The sequence below is a fragment of the Capra hircus genome, chromosome 6 (genome assembly GCF_001704415.2).
Source record: "Capra hircus breed San Clemente chromosome 6, ASM170441v1, whole genome shotgun sequence".
Classification (NCBI taxonomy): domain Eukaryota; kingdom Metazoa; phylum Chordata; class Mammalia; order Artiodactyla; family Bovidae; genus Capra; species Capra hircus.
The window spans coordinates 113051987-113063964 of NC_030813.1; the positions used below are offsets into that span (position 1 = coordinate 113051987).

General features: G+C 43.5%; 1 protein-coding gene across 1 annotated transcript; it reads left to right on the plus strand.

Moving 5' to 3' along the window:
* On the plus strand, positions 1 to 9882 carry CLRN2 (clarin 2). Its single transcript, XM_005681926.3, has 3 exons — positions 1 to 355; positions 6433 to 6612; positions 9605 to 9882. The coding sequence occupies exons 1-3, from the start codon at positions 103 to 105 to the stop codon at positions 9868 to 9870; spliced, it is 699 nt and encodes a 232-aa protein (XP_005681983.2). The 5' UTR covers positions 1 to 102; the 3' UTR covers positions 9871 to 9882.

The window sequence follows — 11978 nt, forward strand, 5'->3', positions numbered from 1 at the left end:
TGGAAGAGCCGACCCCGAAGCAGTGCATCACCCAGTGTCCGGAAGATGCTGAGGACCCCAGGGGTTGCTGGGACCCCTGGGGCATGACCGGCACCCAGCAACATGCCTGGATGGTTCAAAAAGGCGTGGTACGGGCTGGCCTCTCTGCTCAGCTTCTCCTCCTTTATCCTAACCATCGTTGCCCTGGCACTGCCCCACTGGCTGAGTGGGAAAATCCTCTGTCAGACGGGAGTGGACCTCGTCAACGCCACGGATCCAGAGCTGGTCAAATTCATCGGAGACATTTACTACGGACTCTTCCGCGGTTGTAAGGTGCGGCAGTGCGGGCTGGGGGGCCGCCAGTCCCAGTTCACGAGTGAGTATACTGCGGCCACAGAAGCTGCTTTAGAACACTTATTTGTAAATACTTGTATGGGGTGCGTGCATGCGCGCTCAATCACCCCGTCGAACTCTTTGCGACCCCATGGACTGTGGCCCACCCACCAGGCTCCTCTGTCCATGGGGTTTTCCAGGCAAGAATACTGGAGTAGGCTTGTGTCTAAATGCAGAATTGAAGAGTCGCTTCGGTCTAAGGCATGATGACAAAATTCACAGTAAGCCAAGGACTTACTCTTGTTCAGCATCAAGAAAAGATCTTTTTTTTTTTTCTGCGGAGGTTTGTAGATCTTTGTAGTTTACCTCTATGAATAATCACTGTTAATATGTTGAGTGCTTACTTGTGTCAGGCATTCTAGGAAATGCTTTCCACAGCTTGTCTCTGTTAAGCCTTGTAACAAATTTATAAGGAAGGCATTATTAACATTTCCATTTTGCAGAGGGTTACACGGACGCTCGGAGAGTTTATTACCTAACTTGCCTGAGGTCAACCAGCCAGGAAACAGTGCCAGACTTTAGATGCAGGCCATGCAACTGGGGTGCACTCAGCCAGTCTGGCCTGCGAGTGTGGACCAGCTGCTGAAACGAAACTTACACTTCTGTTTATATTAATATAAAAGCTTCAGAGTCTGAGAAAAAGCCAAAGAGCTCTACATCCGAACACTGGAATCAGACTACCTGGGTTCAAAGCCCGAACTCGTTTCCTGGCAGGGAGAGCTCAGGCACAGCTGCTGTTTGTGAACGTGAGCAGGTACTGACCTGGGCAGGCGGACATCCAGGTCACGTCAGAGCTGCTCTGATGTAAACAGAGCAGGAATCCAAGCCCAGAGTATGGAGAGGCCTCTGGGAAGGAAAAGCCAACCCCAAAAGGCCAATATTCTGCATGTCTTCAGAATGAAACAGATTGCCGGTGAGAACAGCAGCCTACAAATTCATAAGTAACCCACAGAATGGAAAAACAAGGGAATAAGGAATTTTCTTCGTTATTTGATTTCTGTATGCCAGGACTGTAGTGGAGAAGGATATGGCAACCCACTCCAGTACTCTTGCCTGGAAAATTCCATGGAAGGAAGTGTCTGGTAGGCTACAGTCCGTGGGGTCTCAAAGAGTCGGACACAACTGAGAGACTTCACTTTCTTTCTTTCTTTAGCCAGAGTATCTTCTTAAACATATAAAGAGAGAAAACTGGAACCACTGACAAATAATGCAAATTGGCTTCACTTATATACATAAAGGATATATATATTAAAAATTGTTAGGTATAGCAATAAAAAAAACTCTTGGGGAATATTTCTATTTACCCAGAAATTAAACTGGACAAGAGATACTGAAAAAATAGCTAGGTCTTTTAAGAATATGAGGGGATAAAATATATCAGCAAATCTGATTGTGCTGTACAATCGAAACTAACAACCACATTGTAAAGCAACTATACTCCAATAAAATGTAATAAAAATTACATAGAAAGCTGAAAACACATTTAACATGAATAAATAAATAAATATAACAAAGAAATAGGACAAGCTGAAAGGAAATGATGACAACTGTGTGCAGTGCTTGGTTCTGAGCTGGGTCCATTTACTGTAAAGGACGTCACTAGGATAACTGATGGAACTTGAACCGGGCGTCAGGAGTAAACAGCAGTTATACGCCAGTGTTAACCTAATGGTTTTCATAGTTGTATCATGGTTGTCAAAGAGAATGCCCTTTTTGAGGAAACTGCCCCTGAAGTACTCAGGGTTGAAGGAGCAACGTACCCTCATATGGTCCAGGGGAAGAAAAAATTATTGGTAGCATTAAGGTTATTTCAAAACCACTTATACAAAAAAAAAAAAATTAAGTGGGAGATGGCACAATTTTTAAAACAATTGTAGATAATTTGCAAAATTTTTATTCTGTATTGGATATTCAAGATTTATATGATTTGAAGAGAAAGCAGAGTATATTTCTCACTACTTTTATATGTACAGCTCCTAGAGCCAACATCACCTACCTAGGGGGTGCATCAGAGCCCACTACCCCCAAGACAGAATCAGGATTTACCTGCTACTATCCATAGAAATTTTAAAAAATCCTGCTCCTAGGGCCTGTGTACAGATCAGGAGAATTGGGGGGTGGGTGTGAAAGTGCTTTGTAAACTGGAGTAGGAAGGCTTGGTTAGGTCTCGTAAGACAAACAGCCTCCATTCCCACCTTCATAGGGATCTCCCCTAGAGTCACCCAGGAAGGTCAATTTCCAAATCAATCAGGGAGAAAAGCAAAGAGCTATGTATACAGGATGACTTCCCATGTAATTCAGCAGTAAAGAATCTGCCTGCCAATGCAGGAGACTCAAGAGACCTCAGGTTCAATCCCTCGGTAGGGAAGAGCCCCTGGAGAAGGAAATGGCAACACACTCTAGTATTCTTCCTTGGGAAATCCGGTGGACAGAGGAGCCTGATGGGCTACAGGCCATGACGTTGCAAAGAGTTGGAACAACTGAGCGACTGAGCATATATATAAGCTCTTGCATATGCAGCACAATCGTGATTAAGATCCTTGTTTATACCCACACTTTCTGAAATAAAAGCAAAACAACCTAGCCATTTGAGTGGAAAGAAAGAGACAGATGCTTATTTAGCTGCGTTCACATATTCACCCATGTTGTAGAGTGTTTGTGGGCCTGGTATTTGAGGAAAACAGGGATGAACTAAACAGAGGAGTGTCTGCCATTAGAAGCTTTCCATCCCGGAAAGAGAAAGGCAGTAAGTGATCCCTGATCAGTGACACATTAGCGTCACAAGCTTCCTTCTTTGTTCTTTTCCTTCATCCATTTCTGTGCTGGAGAAGAAATCTTACTTATGCCCATCTACCTGATGAGGAAACTGAGGATCTGAGAAACCAATAATTTCTGTAAAAGCAGCTGATGTAGTGCCTGGAGGGTAGTATGTGCTTGATCATTTTCAGTTTGCTGGGGCCCTTGTCATCTCTCACCCCCAAATATTCCATCCACAGCCAGACCTGGAACTGACCTCAGATCTCACACTTTTCTTGTTACTGTCTATTTTAGAGAACAGGCCTCTCTCAGATGTGTCTTTTGCCAATATTTTCTCCTGTTCAGTGACCATGTTGTTGTTGTTTTTTGACACTGTCCTTCAAAGGGCAGAATTTTTTTCCATTTTGATGAAATCTAATGTATCAATTATTTCTTTTTTTAAATTATTTTTTGCCTTGCTAGGGGTAAAAAGGACCTCTGGATGTCTCTAGGATATTACAAATTATGTAATAATAAGGTAATTATCTAATTTGAGATGCTGATAGATTGATTAATCACTTCTGGGATTCAAGCAAGGTATCTTTTGTGCACAATAAGAATACTTATTCAAATTCAGGACTTGCCTGGTGGTTCAGGAGCTAAGACTCAACACTCTCAACGCAGGGAGCAACTAAAGAGGGAAGATCCCACGTGCTGAAATGAAGATCCGATGCAGCTAATAATAAATACATTTGTGTTTTTTCTTTTGAAAAGGAATATTCAAATTCAAAATAAAGCTTCTAGAATTTCAGCTCTGCAAGAACTAAATTTTTACATTTTTGCTTATCCAAGTTATCTGATTTTCCTGCTATGCTGTGTGTGTGCTAAATCCCTTCAGTCATGTCTGACTCTTTGTGACCCCATAGACTGCAGCCCGCCAGGCTCGCCTATCCATGGGAATCTCCAGGCAGGAATACTGGAATGGGTCACCATGCCCTCCTCCAGGGGATCTTCCCAACCCAGAGATCGAAACTGCCTCTCTTACATCTTCTGTGTTAGCAGGCAGGTTCTTTACCACCAGTGCCACCTGGGAAGCCCCCACATCACTTCATATGCCCCCAAATGCCCTCGCCCATCATAGTAATTGGTTATTTCTCAATTTTTTATTAGATCAAATCTGGAGATGGTTTCATATCACTACATGGATATGATTAATTCTTTTCAAAAGCTATATTGTGTGGATTGTGCTTTAATTAATTAAATTAGTCTCCTACTGATTCATGGGCTTCCCAGGTGGTTCAGTGGTAAAGAATCTGCCTGCCAATGCGGAAAATGCAAGAGACGTGTGTTCTATCCCTGTGTTGGGAAGATTCCCCTAGAGGAGGAAATGGCAACCCATTCCAGTATTCTTGCATGGGAAATCTCATGGACAGAGGAGCCTGGGGGGCTACAGTCCATGGAGTTGAAAAGAGTTGGACAGAAATCAGCACAGCACCAATTTGTGTTTTCGTTTCTCTCCAACCTTTTGCTACTTTAATGAATATCTGATACACAGACACACATATATATACATATATATATATACAGCTTTGAGCACAAGTGGGAGTGCTTTTCCTAGAAGTGAAATTGCAATAAGACATGCTGCCAAATTCCTCTCAAAGTAAGTTGTATAAATTAATATCACTACCAGGTTTGACAGCATCTCCTTCCCTATACCTTCATCAACACCACATATTAGCGAACCTTTGGTCTTTGCCAATCACATAGGTGATGATATTCTATTTTAAGTGTTTCGTGAGGATTATTATGCTGGTCATATGTCCTAAGGATTGCATGAGCAAGTAAGGGGATAAGAAAACAAATAGACAATCAGGCACAAGCTACCACATTTGGAATGGAAAAAAAAAAATGCTGAGAATTTGCAATAAAAAATAAAAATCTAAAGGACACTAAGATATAAGGAATGGAAATGAAAACGAGAAGTCCTACAGGGAAAAGTCCCATGGGAAGGAGTCCAGAAAAGTTCAGAAACTTTTTCCAGGGTAAAGTTTCTCAGGCCAAGGAGATAACCACATGAAGATAAATACACATGGAAAACTAAAAGGAAAATTCGATCAGAACTAAAGATGTAACTGTGCTGTGTCTGGAAACTTCTGAGTGGAAAGGACACTTTAAAGGGAGAGAGACCAAAATTCCTGTTCTCAGGCTTGACAGACACCAGCCTTCTCTGAATAAAAATGGGCAGGTAAGCCAGCAAAGGAGCGGGGGAGGGAAGGGGACGGGGTCAGGCAGAGAGTGGAGCCAGGAAAGCTTTGAGTCCTGGATCTCAGTTGGGGTGGGAGAAGGGCTGGTCCAGTTTGGTGCCAAGTAGTGAAGCAGGGAGGCGGGAGTGCACAGGATGGACCCAGGTTAGACCAGGAAGTATTCAGTAGAAACCTCAGAGTAGTTGCAGAGGAAGGGTTTTGCCCAGGTGTTTTTATTATTATTTTTTTTTAGCTTTCATCATTTTTTTAAAGTCTTTATTGAATTTGTTACATCATTGCTTCTGTTTAATGTTTTGTTTTTCTGGCCATGAGGCATGTGGGATCTTAGCTTGCCCAGCCAGGCATTAAACCTGCACCCCCTGAACTGGAAGGCCAAGTCTTAACCTACTGGACCACCAGGGAAGTCCCCATTTTCATTGTTTCAAATCATTCATATATAATAACTGAAACCAGTGACTCTCAACTCTACATACCATATGGTATATAGGACTATGGGGCTTCCCTGGTGCCTCAGACAGTAAAGAATCCATGTGCAATGCAGGAGATCCAAGTTTAATCCCTGGGTCAGGAAGATCCCCTGGAGAAGGAAATGGCTATCCACTCCAGTCTTCTTGCCTGGAGAATCCCATGCACAGAGGAGCCTGGTGGGCTACAGTTCATGGGGTTGCAAAAGATTTGGACAAACAACACTCTGACCCTGATGAAAGCTTTGTGATCAGCCTTCTCAGACTGCTTCTCATGCCAGGCTCCTTTGCTAAAGAGACACCCCCTGGAGCTTGTGTGGATCAACTCACACCAGATCCCAGAGCCGCAAGGCTGATGCAGCTTAAACACCCAGCTGGGGTATATTCCGATTTTGCATCCACCCTAAGGAAGTGAAGGTTGTTGGGGAACTGATACGGAGTAAATTTATCTGGGAAGTCTCTTGCTTTCTGGAAGCCCAGCACTTGCTGCCTTGCCCTCACTCCACTGTGCTAACGTCTTCACAGTAAGCAGCCTGGGCCATGTACCTTGAGCTGAGCTCTGAGGCTGACGTGCTGGCTGGGTCTTGTCTCCGCAGTCTTCCCACACCTGGTGAAGGAGCTCAACGCGGGCCTCCACGTCACGGTTCTGCTGCTCCTCTTCTTGGCCTTGGCGCTGGCTCTGGTCAGCATGGGCTTTGCCATTCTGAACATGATCCAAGTTCCGTACCGGGCAGTCAACGGCCCTGGGGGCATCTGTCTATGGAATGTTCTTGCAGGTAAGGGAGGCCCCATGGGGAGAGAGATTCCTGCCCACGTCACCAGGAGGCTGAGTTCCAAGCAGGTGGGCAGAAGGTGTGAAGAAGTGAAAATACCCCACCTCAAGCTTCACTTCCCTGGGTTTGTTACCTTCTTAATGGGCCCCAATGTACTTCTTACTAAAAGTTGAAGAATAGCTGTCGTCATGAAGAATCAGGTCTTAGTGTGTATGAGTGGCTGAGGACTTGGAGCAGCAAAGAGGTTGGGATGAGAGACAAGGAAAGACAGAAAGATGGAGGTTGGAGAGATGGGGACCCTGGGACCAGTGGTAGGGGAGCTGCTGCCATGAGGCTGGAGGAACCTCACAAAGAACAGAGGAGAAGGAACCTGGGGGCTCACAGTCCTTATTTTCTGTAACCCTCACAACCTCCCTATGTTTGTTGTTGTTGTTCAGTAGCTAAGTCGTGTCTGACTCTTTGGGACCCCATAGACTACAGCCCACCAGGCTCTCCTGTCCTTCGATATCTTCTGAAGTTTGCTCAAATTCATGCCCATTGAGTCCATGGTGCTATCTAACCATCTCATCCCCTGCCACTTCCTTCTCCTCCTGCCTTCAGTCTTTCCCAGCATTAGGGTCTTTTCCAATGAGTCACCTCTGTGCATCAGGTGGATAAAGTGTTGGAGCTTCAGCATCAGTCCTTCCAATGAATATTCAGGGCTGATTTCCTTTAGGATTGACTAGTTCAATATCTCTGCAATCCAAGGGACTCTGCCATATTATTAGACCCATAGTTACAGATGAAGAACCTGAAGCTCAGAGATGTTAAAAGAGGCACTGAAAGTCACATAGTCATGAGTAATAGAGGCAAGATTCCAACCCAGGTATAACTGAGTCTAAGCCTTTTGTCTTTTCATTAGTCCATGGTGTCATCTATGACCACCATGACCTATTTTCCAAGACAAAACCCAAGTCAAAAGATGTCTATAAGTGTGTGCAGGTGTGTTGATTTAGGAGAGTATCTGGTATATTGACATTAATTCACCTTTAGTTCAGCACTGAAAAAAATCACCTGTAATGAAAATAACAAAATCCCCAAAAATGATTTCAGAAAATCCAGGTCAAATGGTGAAGGTGTCCTGATGTCAATAACCGCTCACTACCTCACTACCTTATTATACAGGATGACCAGCAAGTATAAAAACAAGTAATGTTGGTTTTCTCCACTTAAAAAAAAAAAAGAAGGCAAAATTGAAGGCAAAAGGAGGAGACAGCAGAGGATGAGATATTTAGATAGCATCACTGACTCAATGGACCTGGATTTGAGCAAACTTCGGGAGATAGTGAAGGACAGAGGAGCCTAGTGTGCTGCCCTCCATGGGGTTGCAAAGAGCTGGACATGACTAGGGACTGAACAATGACAACAGTGTTGCTTTATCATGCATTAGAACCTAATGTCAGTAAATCAGTTATTACATACTTGCCTATATTTGCAGACAATGGCCATCGTGTAGAATTTCATATAGATGTGGCTCACTCCCATCTAGACTCGCATATCTCTGCCTGAATCCTCACAGTGACTGGCATGTAGAAAGTGTTCAATCTCATTCTTTAAATAAATGCTTGTCTAGGTCAATTTCCTTCCTTTTTGAGGCAGTACTCTCAAGCTCAGAGTATTTTTAAGAAGGCAATTTGGCAAAACTTGACTCTCAAAAGGCATAAAAATATGAATAGCCTTTGATTAAACAACCCCATACAGTAATTTATGCTAAGAAAATAACTGGAAAAGAGCACAAAAATATACATTAAAAGGTGTTTCCTGCAGCACTTTATAATATAAAAAATTGGAAGCAATCTAGAAATCCAGAAATTAAGTTACCCTTAATTAAACTTAATTAAGTGTGTCACTGGAATGAAGCGTCATAGACCAATTTAAAGTGGTGCTGTAACAGAATATTTAGCAACATGGAAAAAAAAGATTTCAAGTTAGAGAGAAAAAAATCAAGTGTAAAACAGTAGAAATACCATAATACTAACTCTGTTAAAAAAGAGAGAAATGTAAAGAAATATACTAAAATGTTCCAAGTGTTTTCATTTGACTTTTAGGGGAAAGAGCAAATTTGTCTTTTCATCTTTATGATTTTCTTGGATGTCCAAGTTTTTTTCAAGGAAAGAATAATAATCTAAAGAAAGAGAATAATAAATGTGATTTTAAAATATTAATTAAATCAGGGTAGGAGAAAAGTTGAGCAAAAGAGAGAGAGATGGGGAGAGAAAAAGAAACAGAGAGAACCCAGAAGGTCCAGGTCCGAAGCAGCAGGTAGGGAAAGACATGAAGTCTGTCCCTCTTGCCTCTGCTTTCCTCCTTCTCTTATCTCTTCTTATCACTAAGCTTGGAAGATGGATATTAAAGAGGAGAAAACTGTCTGGCCCTCTGTTGATCCTCCAGTCCACCCCATAAGATGCTCTTGTGTCTTTCCTTATAGCCTCAGGGTCTGCATACACAGGCTGAATTAGTTAGAGATTGAGCTTATCCAGCATGGGTAAGTGCCCTGCACTGAGTAAAGAAAAAATTACAGGGCTTGAGATTCAAAGTTGATCTGATAGGAAGCTTATTCCCACACCTCTTGCCCCTCACACAGTGAACTATCTGCCGCTTTAAAAAGCAAATTAAAATTTGTGTCACCCTCAGAATGTTTTAAGGGGCTTCCCTGGTGGCTCAGTGGTAAAGAACCCGCCTGCCAATGCAAGAGACCTGGGTTTAATCCCCAGATTGGGAAGATCTCCTGGAGGAAGAAGTGGCAATCCTCTCCAGCATTCCTGCCTGGAAAAATCCCATGAACAGAGGAGCCAGGAAGGCTACAGTCCATGGGATCCATCGCAAAGAGTCAGACACAGCCAAGCAACCTAAACCTCGAAAGTTTGTTGCTTGTGCCCCAGAACAGCCACCTCACTCTAGGAGTCAAACTGCAGAAAAAAGGGCTCTGTATGAGGGTGTACTTTCCGGGTTTCAGGCGGAGTCATGGCCTTGGCCATCGCCAGCTTCATGACCTCGGTAAAATTTCACGACCTGACAGAACGAATCGCCAACTTCCAGGAGAAGCTGTTTCGCTTCGTGGTGGTGGAGGAACAGTACGAGGAGTGCTTCTGGATCTGTGTGGCCAGCGCCTCAGCCCATGCCGCTAACCTGGTTGTGGTGGCCATCAGTCAGATCCCCCTGCCGGAGATCAAGGCCAAGATCGAAGAGGCCACGGTCACAGCTGAGGACATCTTGTATTAATAACTTGCACCTCAAACCAGTTTTTGGTGCGAATGGAAACCTCCCTTTTCTTTTTCCAGGTTTCACAGTCCAGAATGTCTGTGTTACTGGCAGAAAGAATAAGGAAGTGGAAGGGGGGAGGGTAGTAAGTGCACCAGAAAAGAAAACTTTCTGAATTTATAGCATTGCTGTACTTCTTTCTCACTGATCTTGGAGTTAGAGACTGCCACTTGCCACCTGTCTGTGATGCTGGACGATTCACTTAATATCTATAAAATGGGAATATTAATGACCTTGCAATGTTGTAATGAGGTTTTTGTTATTGTTTAAACCCCATGGACTGCAGCACGCCAGGCTCCCCTGTCCTTCACTGTCTCCTGGAGTTTGCTTAAACTCATGTCCATGGAGTTGGTGATGCATCCATCCATCTCATCCTCTGTTGCCTCCTTCTCCTCCCGCCGTTAATCTTTCCCAGCATCAGCGTATTTTCCAATGAGTTGGCTCTTCACATCAGGTGGACAAGTATCGGAAATTCAACTTCAGCATCAGTCCTTCCAATGAGTATTCAGTGTTGATTTCCCTTAGGATTGACTGGTTTGATCTTCTTGTTGTTCAAGGGATTCTCAAGAGTCTTCAACACCACTGTTCAAAAGCATGAGTTCTTTGGTATTCAGCCTTCTTTATGGTCCAACTATCACATCTGTACATGACTACTGGAAAAACCTTACCTTTGACTATGTGGACCTCTGTCAGCAAAGTGATGTTACATGGATGATAGTATTGCCAGCCTTTGTGTACTGGCTGGCATCCTGTACATATAAGACAGTACACATTCCAAGAAATGTCTAGAGACTCTTGGTATATTTCACTCAATACTAGGAAAGATGCTAAGAGGAAGATGATAATATGCCTGACCTCCAGAGACACCTAGTCTTTCCACAGGACACAGGAATCAGAGAGCAACAATAACACTAAGGATGAAAATAACCACCCTTCTTTGGGGGCTTCTCTTGTGGCTCGGCTCGTAAAGAAACCACCTGCAATGTGGGAGACCTGATTTTGATCCCTGGTTTGGGAAGATCCCCTGGAGAAGGGAAAGTCTACTCACTTCAGTCTTCTTGCCTGGAGAATTCCATGGACTGGCTACAAAGAGTTGGACATGACTGAGCAACTTTCGCTTTCACTTTTCACTGTTGGTTCGAGTGGCTACTGCCTGCATTTCTAAAAGTTTTACATATAGTAAGTCATTAGGTCCTCAGCACAAGTTTGTTGGTATAGTACTACTTAAGTCCTATTTCATAGATGAAGAAACTAAGGCATAAAGAGGTCGGATCTCTTGCCAAGGTCAGGAATTAAATGGAGGGAAGTCTGAAGCCAAAGGGTACATGTTTAACCACTTGGCTAATCTGACGTTTGGTGTACAAATAATCACAGAGCAATGGAATCAGTGTTATAACAGCATATGGAAAAAGGACCCAAGAAGGAGTTCATGCTTCAGGAGGGGATGCGATGTGCATCCCAGAGTTGACACTCGATCTAAACTTTGAAAGAAGAGGAGACTTTTTCCAGTGGTAAAGGAAGCAAGGTTGAAGGATTCCAGGTCAAGTCAGCAATGATAAGGAGGTACAGCATATGACATTACAAGTGTTAAGTGTGTTAGCCGCTCAGTCCTGTCTGACTCTTGGCAATTCCATGGACTGAATCCCCTCAGGCTCCTCTGTCCATGGGATTCTCCAGACAAGAATACTGGAGTGGGTTGCCATGCCCTTACAAAGGGGACTTGAAAGTATGTGCCCAGCAGGGTTAGAATATTGCTTTATTGCAGCTGTTGGACAAACCCAGATGCTTTGTATTAGGTTTTCCTAAATTGTGCTGTGATAATGGTTAATTTTATGTGTCAACTTGGCTAGGACATGGTACAGAGATGTTGGAGAAACACTACTCTAAATGTTGTTGTGAAGGTATTTGACAGGGGGTGATGGGGTTAAACAGTAGATTTTCAGGAAAGCAGATTGCCCTCCATAATTATGGGATGGTCTCATCCAATCAGTTGAAGGCCCTAAGAAAGAGACTGACTCCCCCAAGGGAGAGGGAATTCTGGAAGCAAACTTCCACTGGACCCAAACTGC